The sequence below is a fragment of the Monodon monoceros genome, unplaced genomic scaffold, assembly GCF_005190385.1.
Source record: "Monodon monoceros isolate NGI ecotype Baffin Bay Population unplaced genomic scaffold, NGI_Narwhal_1 Super_Scaffold_8, whole genome shotgun sequence".
Lineage (NCBI taxonomy): Eukaryota > Metazoa > Chordata > Mammalia > Artiodactyla > Monodontidae > Monodon > Monodon monoceros.
In genome coordinates, this window is record NW_021703785.1 from 43040545 (window position 1) to 43058713 (window position 18169).

Below are 18169 nucleotides of genomic sequence, written 5' to 3' on the forward strand. Positions count from 1 at the left end.
GTGGAACGTGGTTAGTATGTATGTAGAACAGAAATGAAAATGCCATTTATTATAGAACCGGTTGACCTTTTTACAGATTGACAACTTCTCATCTTCCCTGACAAATACTCAATCAGCACTTCAGTCTATTAAGAGTAGAACTCATTAACGTGCATGAACTAGCAGCCTGATCTAGTTATAATGCATCTTTAATGTGTGACTTATACAGCGTAGTGTAGGTCCTCAGTCTTGTAATAAAACGTAGAGTAGCCTCCAGTGATCAACAAGGTTCCGAGATCAATTTAACCTGGGTAAAGCCTTTGTCCATAAAAACTGTCATTAGGAATGACTAACATTTCACTAATTAGCTCACCATTTACAACCCATAAGCTTCTCACAGATGGTGAATGTTTATAAACACCCACAGATGTGTGCACAGCTGACTCCCAGTTATCCGCAGGAGTAGGGGACATAGATAATTTAGATTTGCTTACAATGCAAACCCCTCATTTTAGCTAGTTTCAAGCTCCTTTCTCTTTGGACTTTTTACCACAGCTGTTAATGAAGTAGCAAATTAACTAATCTTATTTCAGCTTCTCCTCTTACTGATGCATATACCCCCTGGTGAAAGCACTAATATGTACAAATGTGATCACAAGATGGCTGGCAAGAGGATGAAAATGGGAAGTTCACGCTTAGATGAATATATGGAGCATGGAAAATCATCAGATATGTTTGTAGCTGTGTGTCTAGTAAAAGGTTTCAAGTTGTGAAAGCACAGCAAGGCTCCCACTTCAACAATGTTATACCTAAACTCCCAGAAATAGAAGAGAATATCTTCTTAAATTTGAGAAAAAGGAAAGGACACCATTTCCCTTTCCCATCAGGCAGTCTGATCCTGTGTTAATTGTTTCTTTTCCAATAACTCTGTAATTTGGACTCAAGTTTGCATTGTAACTTAAGCCTCTTTACTGTCTGGTGCTGAATTAAGATGAGGAGATGTAAATATGATAAGTTGAGTACCATGAAGTTATTTATTTCCCTTATTTTCTTCAGTCTAAAGAGTCTTAGATCTTGCTCTTCTCTTGTAGGTTCTTAATCTGAAACTTTTCTTCATTCTCCTTTGTGCACTGGGCTGTATTTTACTTGTCCAAGCAGTTTAAAGGCGTTGTTTGATTGAGCACACCCAGAGTCAGGAGTCATGTGGAGATAACTGAGGTCCACAGACCATTTACAGCAGTACTCCCCAACCTTTCTGGCACCAGGGACCAGTTTCATGGAAGACAGTTTTTCCACGGAAGGGGGGTGGGGGGATGGTTTCAGGATGATTCAGGCGCATTACATTTATTGTGCACTTTATTTCTTTTATTATTACATTGTAATATATAATGAAATAGTTATACAACTCACCATAATGCAGAGTCAGTGGGAGCCCTGAGCTTGTTTTCCTGCAACTAGATGGTCCCATCTGGAGGTGATGGGAGACAGTGACACCCGAAGTCTGTTGCTTATGTCTAGTCTACTCTGTAAGATGCAGCTTAATTGTCACTTGCCACTCACTGATAGGGTTTTGATATGAGTCTGCAGGCAATTGATTTATTATGGTCTCTGTGCACTCAAACCTCTCTGCTAATGATAATCTGTATTTGCAGCTGCTCCCCAGCGCTAGCATCACCGCCTCAGCTCCACCTCAGGTCATCAGGTATTAGATTCTCATAAGGAGCACACAACCTAGGTCCCTCACGTGAGCAGTTTACAATAGGGTTTATGCTCCTATGAGAATCTAATTCTGCCGCTGACCTGACAGGAGGCGGAGCTCAGGCGGTAATGTGAGCAATGGGGAGCAGCTGTAAATACAGATGAAGCTTCTCTCACTCGCCCTCGGCTCACCTCCTGCTGTGCGGCCCGGTTCCTAACAGACCATGGACTGGTATCGGTCCGTGGCCCAGGGGCTGGGGACCCCAGATTTACAGAATAAGCTGTGAAGGGCAACCATTTTGCTTCCCAGTGACCTGCAGGATATGTACCATGTCTTCAGGCTGAGGTATTCATAAGTTAATACAAGCTGTTTCCCAGAGTTTCCTTACTCGAGAAACATTGCTTTATTTTAGCTTATTGAAGAGGAAAATTAACCATTCCATAACAGCATGTTAGAAATATCCAAAGGAGTTTAAAGAAGAAATTTTATAAATTTTATAATTTTATAATTTATAAAATTAGTGTCAAGAACATGAATGGCAAAAGAACGTGGCACCGGCATCGAGGAAAGAAATGTTGCCCCACTGGAGCTCTCCAGTAGATCTGTAACTTTTCAGATAAAAGATACATTAGTTTTTGTTGTTTTTTCATTGGGGAGAATTTGTAAGTGCTAACAGGTTCTATAGGAAACTTATTGGATATTTCCCCAGTAAGAAAAGAGACTGGGAACTCAGTGCTTTGAGATAGAGAGATCCTTCTATGTATACCTGTCTTCAACAGTTGCCATCTGACTTTAACAGGTGGTGCCCTTCACTGAGATAAGGAACACCAGGACAAGATGAAGTTTGGGGGAAATGGTGATGAAGTATTTGTAGGACACCTGAGTTACCATGTCTAGTGAATGACTGGGTATGATCTAGGGTGCCCAACTCATCCCAGTTTGCCTGAGCCTTTCCCAGTTTTAACACTGTAAGCCCTGTATTCCAGCAAACCCCTTAGTCTTTGGCAAATGGGGATTGTTGGTCACTGTAGCCAGAGCTCAGGAGTAGAGCTTGTGCTCTGGTGATGGAAACTTGGAGTTCTCAACATGCAAAGCTGTGGGAGTTAAAATGCCAGTGGAGACTGTGAGGAATGGTGTACATGTAGGCAGAGGAAGAGGAGCCGGGAAGAGAGTGTGAGAAGGAGTCGCCGTGGAGGTGGGAGGGGAACTAAGAAATTCTGGTATCATGAAGCCCAGGGAAGAGACCATTTCAAAGGAGAAAGGGTAGTCAATATTGTCAAATGCTGCCAAGAGATCACAGAATAAACAGACTGACAATTGTCCCATTGACATCAGCCCTAAGGAGAGAGGAGAGGGTTGATAAATGAGTATGGGAAGGGAGACTGAGACGTAAGAAAGGGAGTAGCTAGAGGGGTTTGGTGTCGAGAGGGCAAAGCATGTGTTTGAATTTGTTTAATTGTAGGTTGGGGAAAATGAGGAAGGAAAGGAGGTTGGGGAAGAATGATACTCAATAGAGCAAGGTCCTGAGGGCAGCTGGAAAGAGTGTGGAGGATAAGATATCAGCACAGGTGGAGGAAGTTGTCTTGGAAAGTGACATGCTCTGCTAATGTGATGAGTGGGAAGGAGAAAAAGCTGGGCCCAGGTGCAGATACATTTGTAGATTTGATGGTAGGAAGTTGTTTTTTTCATCAAGTAGTTTCTATTTTATATACGAAATAGAGCAAGTGCTCTGCTGAGGGAGGGTAGTGGGTTGAAAGCCTTGAAAGAAGCGTTGAAACAGCCCCTCTCAGGGAGTGGGAGTGAGAGCCTCCAGGTAAAACATAGATGGTGTGTTGGATAGTACTAAGAATCCAGTTGAGGTTGGTAGCTGTGATTATGTCCCAGCCCTGATCCTGCAGTATTATTTTTCACCACAGTTATTCAGCAGCTAATGTGTAGTGCCAAGAAGATAGAATTTTCAGTTCATTTAAGTTTCACCAGTAGTCTGAGAAAGGACCGTAATGGAGGAGGAAAATAAGGTATTGGCCAGTGAACCGTGGTCAAAGTGATGAACCACGGATAGGCAAGGAAGTGAAGACAGTGGGGCCAGGGTGTAGGAGATTTCCGTGGATAGATGACAGGATGAGGGTTAGGGGGAGGGAGAGGGACAAAGAGAGAGAAAATAGGACAGATGGCTTGTATGAATCCAAATTAATAGAAATAAAATAGTTGTGGATGGTAGTAAAGTTCAGATTATGGATGTGAGGGTGGGTGACGGAAAGTAGGGAGAAAGGATTCGTCCCTGGAGATGAGGGAGGTCAAGGAACTCATTTGCTGTTGGATTAGTAGTTCACATGGAGTTGAATTCATGCAGGATGATGGCAAGACTTGACTGGCAGAGGAAGACTGAATCAGGTGACAAAGTCAGATGACAAAGAAGTATGAGAGGATGAGCAATGTCAGCTAGAAGGGGGCAAGGAGATCATCCCTCCAGTTTTCCAGTTGCAGTGAAAGGAGTGTTCATTGAAGACATCAAGGTAGTAGAGAAGTTGCTTATGTTAATAAATACTGGAAGAAATAGGGATCAGAAAGAACTTATCTCTTAGATGGAGTAACTGAGAATGATCGTGATAGTGGTTTGACTGGCCTCAAGGTTTTAATCCAACTGTCGCAGTTGTCCAGTAGGTGGCTTGTAGGGAGGGACCAGGAGGCCACTGCAGACTGGACTGATTCTAGTATGTCCAGGTACTCCTGGTCCTGGGAGAAGGAAGATGTCTCTGGCCTTTCTCTATAAGGAAGGAGTCATCAGTGACCTGCTTCTCATTTATCACCTGGTTCTGGAGAAAGGTGCCTGGCTCCCAGTGAATTTGGGGAGGCCTAATCTGTGCTTGTTGGTCGAGTTCCCAGCTATGAAAGCCACTGTCTCTTTGTGCCCTGAGGCATTTCCTAAAGCAACTCTAAGTACAGCTCAACAAAGCTGAGGGTCTGAGTACTTCTCAGTTATCACACAACGCAGATGCGGAGTATCTAGAGGATCGTAGTATCAGTGTGTCACAATACAGAGGGTCAAGAAAAGTGAGTGTAATGGAAAGAATGTCAGCTTCAGAATCAAAAGATTTTGGCTCAAACCTCCCCTTTGCTACCTACCTGTTGTAGGGCTTTTGGTGCATTACTTTACCTCTGTGGGCTTCAGGTTCCCTGGCTTTAAAATAGATCTGATAATAGCTACCTTGCAGGGCTGGAGACTTATATCAGAAAATCTAGGTAAAATGCTCCACACAGATCCTAGTACATGGGCATTCAATGATGTTTCCTCATATATCTAACTCACTTTTAGTTTATGTTCTTTTTGTTATGCATTTTTTCTTTTCTAAATAAAATTGTTCTCAAACTTACCTAATATCAGTTTTTATTTAGGGGCTTCTGTATTCATTTTGTCAGCTTTTTGTAGCTGAGGGAAAAACTTCCATTGTTCTATTGAGAGAGTTTAGCACATTTTTGCCTCCAGTTTCTTTGCAATTGTTAATGAGTTAATCAAAAGTTCAGTTGTCTCCCATTTTCTTTTCTTTTCTGTGTTATTTGCTTTCTCAAAGCATATGTCAGTTCCTTTTCCTCCTCACTTTCCACTCATTCAGACTTGCCTTATTATCTTTTCTGACTTCCTTTCTTTCAAAAATATGTTGCTGTTAACCTGATTAGGATTCTTAAATATCTTCAGTTTGTAATATTAATGTCATAATTCCTGCATCTGATTGGGAAAGGAATACTACATTTGTGCAGAAGAAATCTGTATTTCTCCTTTGAAATGAACTGAAAAAATAATGAATACTTAATAGTTTGAACCACAAATTCATATTCGAAATGAACCTAGAACCTGAATCTAGTAAAATTACTTTGGGCAGGATTGGCAGTAGTGAGGTGGCACTTGACTAAGAACATTCTTGGCACCCAAAATACTAATACACAAATTTCCACTGTTTACTGTGCTATCTATAGGGTCATGTGTTTTAAAGTACAAATAAAACCTATCTTCAGAAATTTAAGTGCAAATACAAGTACAGGTACCAAAGAATAACCCCTGAAATCATCACTGGGCAGCCATAGCTATACCTCTAACCTACTGTCTCTGTATTAAGCAATTTCATACCACTTGGCTTTCTTTTTTGGAACATTCGTCATACAGGTAGCGACGAATTATGTGTTGAAATTACCCTAAGACTGCAAGTCCCGTGAGAACAGGGCAGGGCCTGGTTTCAGTGCCTGCCACATATTCCTTGGTGCACATTTGTAAGATTGAATTGAACTACAGACTTTATAGTTTTATATTTCCAACTACTTCCTGGACAAAAGAGTTTGACTATTCTGCCAGCACCTCAAAATCAGTTCATCTAAAACCTACCTTGTCATGTTCCACATAAAACCTGATTTTTATGTTCTCATTTTGGGTTAACAATACCACTGTTTTCCCAGTCACCCAGGCTTGACACCTTCACACTGTGCCAGCTTTGATCATAGTGAAGTCCAATTTTGATTATTTCACACCTTTCAAAAACATTCTATGGCAGTTCTTCAGCCTTGAATCCAAGCTCCTTCAGCCTCCCTTCCTGACCTTATTTTCCCCTTCTTCCAGTATGCACCATATGCTGCTGTCACAGCATGACTGGTGGTTCCCTCTGGGCCCCATTCACTCTTCCAGGTACCGCTGGTTGAGAGTGGCCTCTCATGGCCTCAAGTCCGTTTGTCCCAGCTTCTCCTGAAAGAAAATTCCTGCAAAATCACCTCTATTCCCTAGCTTAGCCTCCCCTTGATTCTTGGTATTGAATAAGCATTTTTATTTTCTCTATCTGCAATCATTTCATTCTTTGTTCAAAAACTTCATGAGGAACAAAGCCATTGAAAAGTCTTTTCAGATTTTTCTAATATATGAAAATATTAAAACAAGTTTAAAATACATCTAATATTTTCAACAGGAAGTAAGCAATTGCCGAGCTTAAGCACTGTCAGACTAATTTCTCAGGATAAAATGAAGCTCTTGTGGGTGACAAGTTAAGCTTCTGCTTAGAATGGTGGTGTTCTACCGTGTAATTAACCTTTTCCTCTCTGGGTTACTCTGTGATTATAGGGTCATGGGTGTTCACTGTGAGTGATAGTCACATCATAGTCACATCTTGTTAAATGTCATTATCATTTCACGTCTACATATGTATTTAAATAGATACATTATTTTTCCCCAGACACTCTGTACTTTTGCATCTGAAGACCTCTGTTCAGCACCCTCAGCCCTGTACAACACACAACTTTGGCAGCGTTCTTTTTGCCAGGGAGTCAATACTGGTTTTAAATTTTGTTTTCTTTAGTAATTGTTAGAAAACGTCACTGTGAACAAGCTAATCAGAGTTGGTCACTTGGATACTTACGTGGGAGATATTTTAACAAACATTTAACGCAGAAAGAATGATTAGTTAGTGCCTTTCTTCAACATCATGTGGTGGAGTAATTGCTAAGCAGGAAGTCAGGAAATTTATCCTCTGCTTTGTAGCTAATAGCCGTGAGTGATCATAGAAAGGTCTGTACTCAATGTCCTCACTGATAAGTGATTGGCTTTTTTCACTTACTATGTTTTGGATATGGTCCATATCAACAATTTAAATATGCTTCATTATTTTTTCCTCATCTCAGCATATTTTAGTATATGAATGTCATAGTTTATTAAGTCTGTCTCTTGCAGATGGGCATTTAGGTCATTTTCAATCACTTGTTATTATAAACATTGTAATAAACATCCTTGTACATATGCCCTTGCACTCATGAGTTATAAGTAAGATAATTTTCTTAGAAAAAAATCATTTCATCAAATGGTATGTGCAGTTTTATTTCTGATACAGATTGCCAAATTGCATTCCCAAGAGGTTGCGTTAGTTTTATATTTCCACCAATAATGTGTGGAATGATCTGTTTTCCAACCTTTACCAATTATCCTCAGTTGTTATTATTGCCATGCTGATAGGTAAAAATGATCTATCATTGATGTACTTGGAAAATCTTTAATTATGAATGATGTTGTGGGTTGTATCCTCTATATAAAAGCCCTATTTGTTTGTCTTTATGATGGATTTCCTGAACATATTAGTTGCCTGATTTTTTGTTATTTTTTTATTGATTGTTGATTTTTTTTTTTTTTCCTGAGTCATAATGTTCTTTATTTCAAGAAAATCAGTTTTAGGGAATACCTGTTTTCAATTTTTTTTTTTCCCTGGTTTCTCCTTTCATTGTTTATGTGTAGACTTTGTTCTTATTGTTCTTGTGATTTATAGACATTTATTATAGTACAAACTATATGACATTTGGGTATTCAGATTTTTCCCAGGAAAATCGTCTCCTTTCAGAACCAATGAAAAATATACTTTTCTATACTGTCTGCTATATTTTGCAATTTAATTTTTTCATGTTGAAATAGTTGATCCACTGGGATTTATTTTGGTGTAAATGGCAGGGTGGGATCCAAATAAACTACCATCATAGTAGTTATTGAATCTTTTCTTATCCTCTACTGATTTGAAATGCCACATTTACCATGAATCATGAATTGAGTTTTCTTAGTCAATGTGAAATTCAGCCATGAATTTCGTTTCAATACTCAATATGAACTGCCAAGAGCAATATATACTATACATTATTTTCCAAGCATATCTGACAACAGAACCGCCCTACTTCCCCCACAGTACACATACATGGACACACACACAGAGCTTCTCATGGGTCTAGCGTTCTGTGGTACACATTTTGGGAAATTCTGTCTGTCTGATTGAAGTTGTGTTTTGGTGTATTTTTTTTTTTTTAATGTTGGATGTCTATTTAATACAGCACAACTAAGTTTTTTCTATAATATTTCGTAATGACAAACTCATTCATTGACTATATGGTTTCTTTAAATTTTGTGCCTTAAGTGTGCTTACATTCTAAAAGTGGTTGTGCCCTTTTTATTTGAGAGGAGAATTAAGTGAGCAGACAAGTAACTTATTTTTCTGGAATTTGGTCAATTGTTTATATTAGTTTTTAAAATGAAAGAACTTTCATAAAAAATTCCAGAAGAAGGTAAATTAGATATCTTCATGAGTTAAGCTGAATGACTATGATGCCAAAATCACTTTCTTACAACAGAATCTAGATCATAAGAAATTTGGAGATTAAAAGTTAATAACAATACACTTTGATTTATATATAACAGTATATTTATTTTACCGCTTTTTCTTGGTGGTTTGTATAATTAGAATAGAACCATGCTTTATATATGACATCCAGTAATGGATTTTTTTTTCTTTTTGAGACTGGAGAGTTCATATAAGAAAAATTCTTTATTTTACAAATATCTCTATAACTCTACTTACTGTAAGACATGAAATCATTTAGATTCCAATCTGAATACAATGTAATAAATAGTATAATAATTATGGTTTACACATTCAAATGTATCTGCAAAATAGTTTTCACTCAAGCTTTGAAAAATATAGCCTTATATTTTATCCAGAGCAACTAAAAGAATGGCCCTGTGGTCTGTGCTCAGAGTTATGATGACTGTCACAGGTCCAAGCATATTCAAGGTAGCGAGAAGGGGTAGCAACGTGCGATGGCAGCCACAGCTGTCACAGCTCTGGTAGATATTCAAGATAGGAGGAAGGGGGAGAGTGGCTATCAGCGTCTGCCTCTTCTGTTTCTAGCAGCACCATACAGGTGATCACTTACACTTTGTATCAGTCAGAAATGCATCATAGGGCCACCCTCCACTTCACTACAAGGAAGCTTTGGAAAATGAGGTTTTAACTTTTCCAGCCTCTGTAGTGGAAGCAGACAAAGAGAGGGTAGGGAATGGAATGGATGTGTTGCACTGGCCATTCAGCAATGTGTGCCATATTAGTGAAAAAGAAGAGTCATCATAATATTAAAAATAATAGTAATATTTATTGAAGCCTTACTGTGTGTGAGGCATTATCCTAAGCTCTTTACATGTATTAGCTCACTTAATCCTCACAACAGCCTTTTGAGGAGCGTACTATTATTATCCCCATCTTATAGAGGAGGAAATAGGGAGGCACAAGATGGTCTTTAAGGGGCACACAGCTGGCAAGAGCCAAGATTTAAGCCCAACACTTTGGCTCCTTGACTTTGCTCTTAAGTTTCTTTTGGAAAAAAGAAAAACAACCTTACTTCATTGTAAAAGATTCTACATTTTTCCTTCTAACTTGTAACAGGAAATATATTTAATTCAAGATATGCAAATATTGAAGAATACTGAATAAAACCAGAAATATTAAAGTATTGGGTTTCTAAATATAAAATTCCACTTCTCATGGTTGAGCCAGTCATTATAATATACAAGAGAACTGTTCTAATTATCGTTTTATCAGTTAAATCCCAATGAAAATTGGCTTTCTAATTCCCTTGACTCAAATAAATTTTCGGTTTCACATCTAGATTAAGACATGTTCGAAGATGTTGTTTTGTGTTATTCCTGTCTTTTTGCTGTCTGGGTTAAGTAGTATTTTGAGCTTTGTTCTAGAAGGTTAAAGACTGAACTAGGTTAGCAAGTAAATCAAATACAGCTTTGTCCCCAGAAGGTCTATAACTAGCAGCATGAACAGTAAATTCATGTAATTTTGTTGGGGCAACTGTCTTGTGTTTCTTTTAGAAAGAGGTGGGTTAAATTCTGAGTCTCTGAATTTTGAGTATCAGCTGCACACTTTCAACAATTCTTTGGAGAAACTGAGCTTTCCTTCCCTATCCTCTTGCCAAATTCCAGGTGGTTATTATATGTCTTACTACTACTAAAGTCATATCAAATGTGATGAGACTTAAAGAAAGTGTGCCAGAGACTGTGGGAGTGAAAAGGGGAGCCCTGGAAGCACGTGCAAAGTGAACACAATGGAAAATGGTCACAGGTTGAGAACAGTTGGTTCCTCCTAAAATCCCCTTTGCATATTAGCTTGCCATGTGGCTTCCCCTCAGCTCTTTCCTTATGTCTAACACACACCCTTCCTAACAGAACTCATGCTCTGCCATAACATCAGTAATGACCACAGCAAAGATTAACTGTTATTAAGTTCTTACGATGTGCCAGGCACTCTGCTGAGTGTTAAACATGATTTATCTCCTTTAATCCTCCCAATAATATTATGAAGTAGGCACTATTATTAATCACACATCAAAGTTGAGGAAAAAAGAATGGAGGTTAGTAAGGTTAAGTAATTTGCCCAAAGCCACACTGACTTCTAATTGGAAAGCCAGAATTTAAATACAGGTTGTCTAAATTCAAAACTTGTGTTCATTACCATTTCACTATGTTTATGTTCTTTTCTATAGCTTCCAGTATGACCAGTATGCTTCTAAGTTCAACTTGTTAGTATAATTAATTCCTCTCCCCCAAGTTTTAAACCTGTGAAACCATCATCCTTCTAGACACCTTTAATCACCTGCAGTTGGATATCTCATGAAGATCTCAACATATCCAAACTGAATTCTCTTGTCTCAGCCCCATTCTACCATGAAACAAAAATAATTCAGTACTTGGTGAATAATACCAACATATATCCAACTGGCCAAACCGGATACTTGGAAATTAGCCTCGACTTCATTTTTTAGCACTCACATCCACGCAGACCAAGATTTTTCCGTTTTTCCTCCTTTCTCTTTTCCTTTTTCACCACTTCTGTTCTTTACCTGATTCCCACAATCGCATTTTACCTGGACTTAAACCAGGAAACCTGCCTTCTCCTTATTTTCCTTGCCCTTTGTCTTGTCTCTTCTCAGAGCGATCTTTGTAAAGTAGAAATTTGACCACGTTAATTCTTCATTTAAAATAAGTTAATGGCTCCCTTCCAAACTCCACAGTCTGGCATGTTCTTCAGCGCTTGGTGATTTGGCCACTACCTGTCTCCTCAGCATCACCTCTCAGTAACCCCTACTGTAACCTGCCCTCCATTCCCGTGGACATGAGAGTTCTCCCAAGTGTTTCATGTCCCCTGTACAGCTGTTCTGTGAACGCTGCAGGGCCTTCCCTCTTCAGGAAGCTCTGGCAAATGTAAAGACTCCTTTAAGTCTTAGGTCTTCAGGAGGCCTTCTGTGACGGCTTTCCCTTCTCCCTCTGCCCTATGCCAGGTGTCCTTCCTGGGTGGAGATCTCCATCACAATGCTCATCATTGTATATTGGACCATTTGTTACCTGTCTTCTTCCCCTTGTCATAGGAAAGCACGTTAAGGTCAAGAAGCAACCTCTTTCTCTCCTCTTCCTCCTTCTTGGTTGCCTCTTCCTGTCAGGAATTTTTTAGTTTCTTTGTGTTTATCAGTGTGATTTCTGCACATTCCTAAATGAAATACAGTAGGCTTATAGCAAAATAAAATACACTCTCCTTCACCGTCTCAACTTCCTCCCCTTTCCCAGAGGCAACCACTTTTAATTCTTAGTGGGTTATTTTTTTTTCTGATATTTACCTCTTTCTTATTTCTAGATAATGTACTTAGATTATTATTTGTCAGTTTTTCATTTTAGTCATTGAGTTCCTAAGTGGTAGAAGGTTTAGTTCCCTTATACCCTCTCCCCGCTTATACTTTCCTCGTATACCCCTTCTCCTTTACCTCTGCTGTCTTCACGTTATAATGTTATCATACCTGATGGTCAAACGAATAGCCAGTGTTTATAATAGTGCAATGGTGTAAATATTCCTCACCCCTCCAGTTAGCATGCCATGATTACTTCCTATTGGACAACAATATTATTTCTAGGTTTATACTAATATCTTTTTTAAAAATGTGCTGGGTATTTGTGTATATATACCTGTCAGTGTTTTATCCAAATTCTCTGACAGGTCTGTGAAATAAGGAACAATCCTTTTTCCAAATGGTCAACCCAGCAGATTTGCTTTTAGTTTCTCAGCCACTGTTCTCTCCTATGGCCCAGTTGTCTCCCATGTGATCTCCTTAGCAGATCCCCCTCTGCCTGTCCTCACATCCTCTTGATTCTCCTTTAAAAATATCTCATCCCTACCTCTCCCTTCTCCATTTCCCTTGATGCTGTGCGACTTCTTAAAATACGATTTACAAATTAAACAAGGTGATATGTTATTCACACAAAGCACAGCTTTGACTATTGCAGTTAGTCTATTTATTTAAAAGAGTTTTAACAGCAGGAGAGAGACTATAATAAAGATTTTGAATATCAATTGACTTGTAGTTAAAGAAGTTGAATTCTAGTCTACAATAAAAATGGCTAGTTTTTATTTCTCTGGTTTGTATTAGAATAATGTAAATATGAGTCCTTTAAATACTTTATTGTACCTCACTTTTGTTTTTATTTATAACTTTTGCCTTTGAACCTGCTATCTCTTCTGCCAGGTATGCTGTTCCCACCCCGGTCCCTGCCATGGTCAACTCCTGCTTGTTCACCAGGTCATAATTCACTAGGAAAACTTACATCTCCGATAGAACCCTCCCATACCTAGCACACTGTTCTGCTTCTGGAGAGCTGAAAACGTTTCTTGTTAATTCTTGGGATCTAGATATCCTTCATGCCTAGTAATGTTCTGGCGCATCATAGCCCTCAATAAACGTGTGTCAAATGAATATTCTAAATGCATTTTCAGCGTTTGGAAAAACATCTTCATTTTATGTCTCCATCTTACACATTGGATTGTTTTAAGAGTCTACCTGTATTTCTGATCAGAGCTTCCCTTAGAAATGATGTTATTAATCACATATGCTATTAAAGAGTTATTTAATTTATAATGGATCTAAAACAATGCTGAAAACCTAATCAGATATTACATAAACTTCCTATAGTGCACTATGGAGTTCATTTATGAATTTATTTCCCTACATTTTCTATCTCTTAGCAATTTACCACTGCTTTCATTTGTATGATCTCATTTGATCCTCTCATCAACCCTAGATAGGTATTATCTCTATTACACATGTCAGGAACATGTAGGAACATGTAGCCAGTTGACAGCTCAGACTAGAATGCAGATCTTCTTGCTCTGATACACTGTTCTTTCCATTGCGGGAGTGGGGAATGAAGGCCAAGCAAAGCCATTAGCTCTGGGGGGCAAGACCGAGGATAGAAGTTCCAGGTAGAGACTGATGGATGGGAGAGAAAATGTTTGTGGAGAATCACAGGCAGTTGCCTTTAGCTGAAGAACAGATTGTGATGTTGGAAACCAGAGATAAGATTTAGAAAGCAGTTGGAGTCAGTGTCAGGGCCAAGAGAAAGAGTTGGGACTTTATATTGTGGGAAGTGAGTGGTATTGAAAATTTGTGACCAGGGGATCATAATTCCGCTTTAGTGCTCTATGGGATGAATTAGAATTAGGGAGAAACGAGAAGCAACATCATTTTAGGCAACTCATGCGATATTTCAGGTGAAGAATAATTCAGTTCTGGACCACCAACATTAAGTTTAGGCAGAAAAGGAAACAATGGATCACTTCTTGGGATACTGACATGTACATGAGCAAGGTCTGGCAACTGAATGGTTGTGTGAGCCCAGGGAAAGGAGGGAACAAAGCTGTGCTGTTTACAGTGGTGGTGGGAATGTGCTCCTGCTGGTTCCCTCCCCATTGTGACCTTTATTCTTCTACGTGGTGACTCCTTCCAGCTGACCACGCTAGTGCTTCATTTGTTAATATAGTCAGCATACGTTAATGAACACTTTCTTTGCTCGGTGTTAAAGATAAATGGAAACCACAATCCCTGCCCTCGACAAACTCTCTGTGGTAGAAACCATCAAGTAAACAATATTGTAAAGGATTTATTGCTATATGTACCACAAGTCATTAGGACACAGAGGGGCAACCAGTTCAGCGCACACAGCTCAGGAAAGGATTCTCAGTTATCTATCTTGAAGGAGAAGGAGTTAGATTGGTGAAGAAAGTGGGAAGGATGTTCTGTGTAAACAAAACAGCATGATCAAAGGCATGAAATTGGGAACGTGGAACTGTGATGTAAGTTGTTTAGTGAGCCTGAACATGTCAGCATCTATCTCCTAAGAACAGTGACATTATCCTCCCTGATCATAATATAATTATCAAACTCAGGTAACCAACATTGGTACAATATAATTACTTAATACCCAGCAAATTTAAAATTTGTCTAATTATCCCAATAATGTCATCTGTGACTTTTTTACAATCCAAGAGCTAATGGAAGATTGTGTGTTGCATTTAGTTGCCATGTCTATTTAATCTCCTCTAAGCTAGAATGCTGCTTCCCTAAGCTTTTCTCCTCTCTTTCTCTTGCTTGGTCTTTCATGATGTTTGATGATTTTTAAGAAACCAGACCAGTTGTTTCACAGAATGTCGCTCACTTTGGATTTGTAAGATGGTTTCCTTAACGTTTAGATGCAGGTTAAATTTTTTTGTTGTTTGTTTGTTTTTGACCTTTTTTTGGTTTGTTTCTGTTAAAGATGGTTTTAAGCTTTTGTTTATTTATTTATTTATTTATTTTGGCCATGCCGCACGGCTTGTGCGATCTTAGTTCCCCAGCCAGGGATCAAACCTGTGCCCCCAGCAATGGAAGTGCGTAGTCCTAACCATTGGACCTCCAGGGAATTCCCAGGTTAAATATTTTTACACAGTTTATATTGTGTCCATCTCAGTGCATCACTTCAGGAGACAATTATTGTCAGTGTGCCCCATTACTGGTGATGTCAAATTTGATTAGTTGGGTAAGGTGATATCTTTGAGATTTCTCCACACCATGTTCCTCCATAACCTTACATACAATGGGTTTTGTAACCATTGATGATTTCTGCCTGATTAATTCTTACTGTGTGAGTTGTGATATGGTGAATTTTCTGTTTCCCTTATCTATCTCTTGTATTAATGGAACTCGGTCCTCTTTATATCTTTGACATCTATTGGTTGACATTCTTATTTAAAGCAGAGCTTTTTCTTCCCCGATATTTAATAAATTTTTAAATTTTCAGCATCAGTATAGATGCATGATTCTTTTTTCCAGTGTGTAATAATCCATTCCCATCATTACCCATTCAGTGCTCAAATTGTCCTAAATTTGGCCAAGGCTATCCTTCAGTCTGGCTCCTCTGCCCTTTTGATATATCCCTGTCTGTCTTTGAGCACTTTCTTATTTTCTGGCACAGTAATGTTTTCTCAACTCATTTCATACTTTCTTGATCTCAGTCCTAGAGTCAGCCATTTTTCTAAGTATTCCAGTTCCTATTAGTGAGTAATAATATTTAGAAACCAAGATCTGAGGGCCAGCTGTGCTCATTGCTACTGTAGTGTCATTACTTCTAGGCTCTTTTGGGCCACGAAGCTAGAAAAAGCATTTTTCTTAAAGCTTGATCTTCTATGATACCCTTAGATCCAATCCAGCACTTCATGGTTCTTCCTCTCCTTCTCCCACTCCATATTTGTATCTCGCATCCCACAGCAAGCATCCCTGTTGCCAACAGCATCAGCATGTTTACCCATCTGCTCAGGCTTATAATACACATGTAATACTTTCACAATCACGTCATCAGTACCACTAACAACAGCAAACTTACTAAAGAATGTTCAGTGTTTCCTTTTACTAATGAAATATATTCACAACCTTAAATATTTAGCTTTACCTGGAGTTCTTTTTAGAAAAAATATAGTTGAGTTTGAGTGTAAATTTTCAAAGATAGTTACTAATTAAAGTGTCTGAAATATTTGACATATTTTAATTAAAATAGCCATCAAGCCACTTTAGAATTAAATTTACGTGTAAGTTAACAACCTCCAAATACTCTGTTTCTCACCCACCTGTTTTTGGATTACACCTACGAGGTTTAGTACTTCTCTAAAAATGAAACAGAACCAGATTGAAAAGGGCTGACACATGTTTATATTCACATATCTGTTTATAAACTGTAAATGAATGTGTTATTTGTACTCTACTGCATTCATTTGTCATCTGTTCCCTATAAAGGGATTGCGTTTCAAAAAAAGAGATAAAAAATCCAGAGGAAAATAGTTTTCTAGTACTTTACACATGACGGTATACCAGACATACAATTTCATAGAGAATGCCTGAAAATAACTTCTCTCTAAGGGACAAAAAAAATCTTTGGCATTTTCATGAATTTAGGTTGATCCAATAGTTTCTTTGAAGCTTTTTTTTTTTAACCACTTCCTTTAAATAACATTTATCATTGACAACTGTAAATAGCTATAGATTATTACAAGATAACCAGATAGAGAGAAATGGCTCTATAACCACATCTTCATCAATTATATACAGAATATCAGTTTAAACTAATCATAATGTGATATAATCATTTAGATTTTTGAGAGCCTCTTTTGGTTTATTTTTCATTGTAGAAGACAAACTTTTCATACATTCTGTAAAAGTTTGCAGTGATTGTTCTGTGTCACCTACAGTCTGGGGACAATTATCCTGATATGAAGAATCAATTGTTGGGAGCACGTTCACAGAAATTAGCCTGGAAATATAATTTTGTATAAGTTTAGACAGCAGAATCTCAATAACGACAACAGAAATACTCTCCCACACCTGGTCAATTTTAGAAAAGGAGCCGATGCCTTGAAAATAACCCATTTCTACAAGGGAAATGTGATTTATGATAACCTGAGACACAGATATGACTAGAACCACCTTCCATTTAAAGTTACTTTGCCACCAGACTATAAAAGCAGTGCTCTGAAGTGAATCAGTCGAACTCGGTTCTCTTTAGTGGACAGTAACACGGACACTAATGAGACAGATTTCATTAAAAGATATTTGATTTATGAGAGAGTTAAGTCATATCATATTTTGAAATTGCTGGCTTAGTCCTGGCATCTGATCTTTTTTCCCCCTACCATACCATCACCAGTTTCTGCGCATGCTTTGACATTGCTATGGTAACCCCGAGGGCTGATGGAATTCCTGCATCTCTTTTCACAGAGGGTGATGAGACAGGAGTGATGGATAGTCTGCTGGAGGCCTTGCAGTCGGGGGCTGCCTTCCGCGACCGAAGGAAAAGGACACCGAAGCCGAAAGGTGAACATTACACTTGTTTCCTGTTCCTTTCTAGGGGACTATCACAAAGAACAACCCCCCCCACCCAGCACCCCGCGCGCGCCAGCATCCCCCCCCGCCCCCACTTTCTGTAATTCTTTTAAAGTCATGTGTCAAGAATGCAGAGCTGTGGGCAACAACTCTTCAGAAGTTTTATAAGTTTGTTTAATCCTTCCCTTGCAAGTGTCAGAGAGAGAAGCGTTCCAGTTGGCCAGTGTCAGTAGCGCATTAACAGATCAATGCACTGAACCTGGAAAAGCCTGATTAGTGTGACAGGTCTCATCTAAAGAACCATATGTACCTTATCCCAGTGGAGTTCACAGTAGCATAATTAAATGAGAAGTAAAAGTCATAACATTATTGCTTCAAGTATTTCAGGGTATTGAAGCATTGCTTTGCTTCCAGAAATACTTAACCTTGGAAATACGTCGAATACTGTTATACTTCCTGAGATGAACA

At 38.7% G+C, this 18169-nt stretch overlaps 1 protein-coding gene across 5 annotated transcripts in view; it reads left to right on the forward strand.

Annotated features, from left to right (window-relative positions):
* DIAPH3 (diaphanous related formin 3) overlaps window positions 1–18169 on the forward strand; it is a 548620-nt gene that overhangs the window by 391264 nt on the left and 139187 nt on the right. For all 5 annotated transcript variants that reach the window (XM_029210108.1, XM_029210109.1, XM_029210110.1 and 2 more), the window contains one exon: window positions 17597–17692. In XM_029210108.1, the coding sequence (XP_029065941.1) occupies window positions 17597–17692 (96 nt within the window). The remainder of the gene's footprint in view (window positions 1–17596; window positions 17693–18169) is intronic.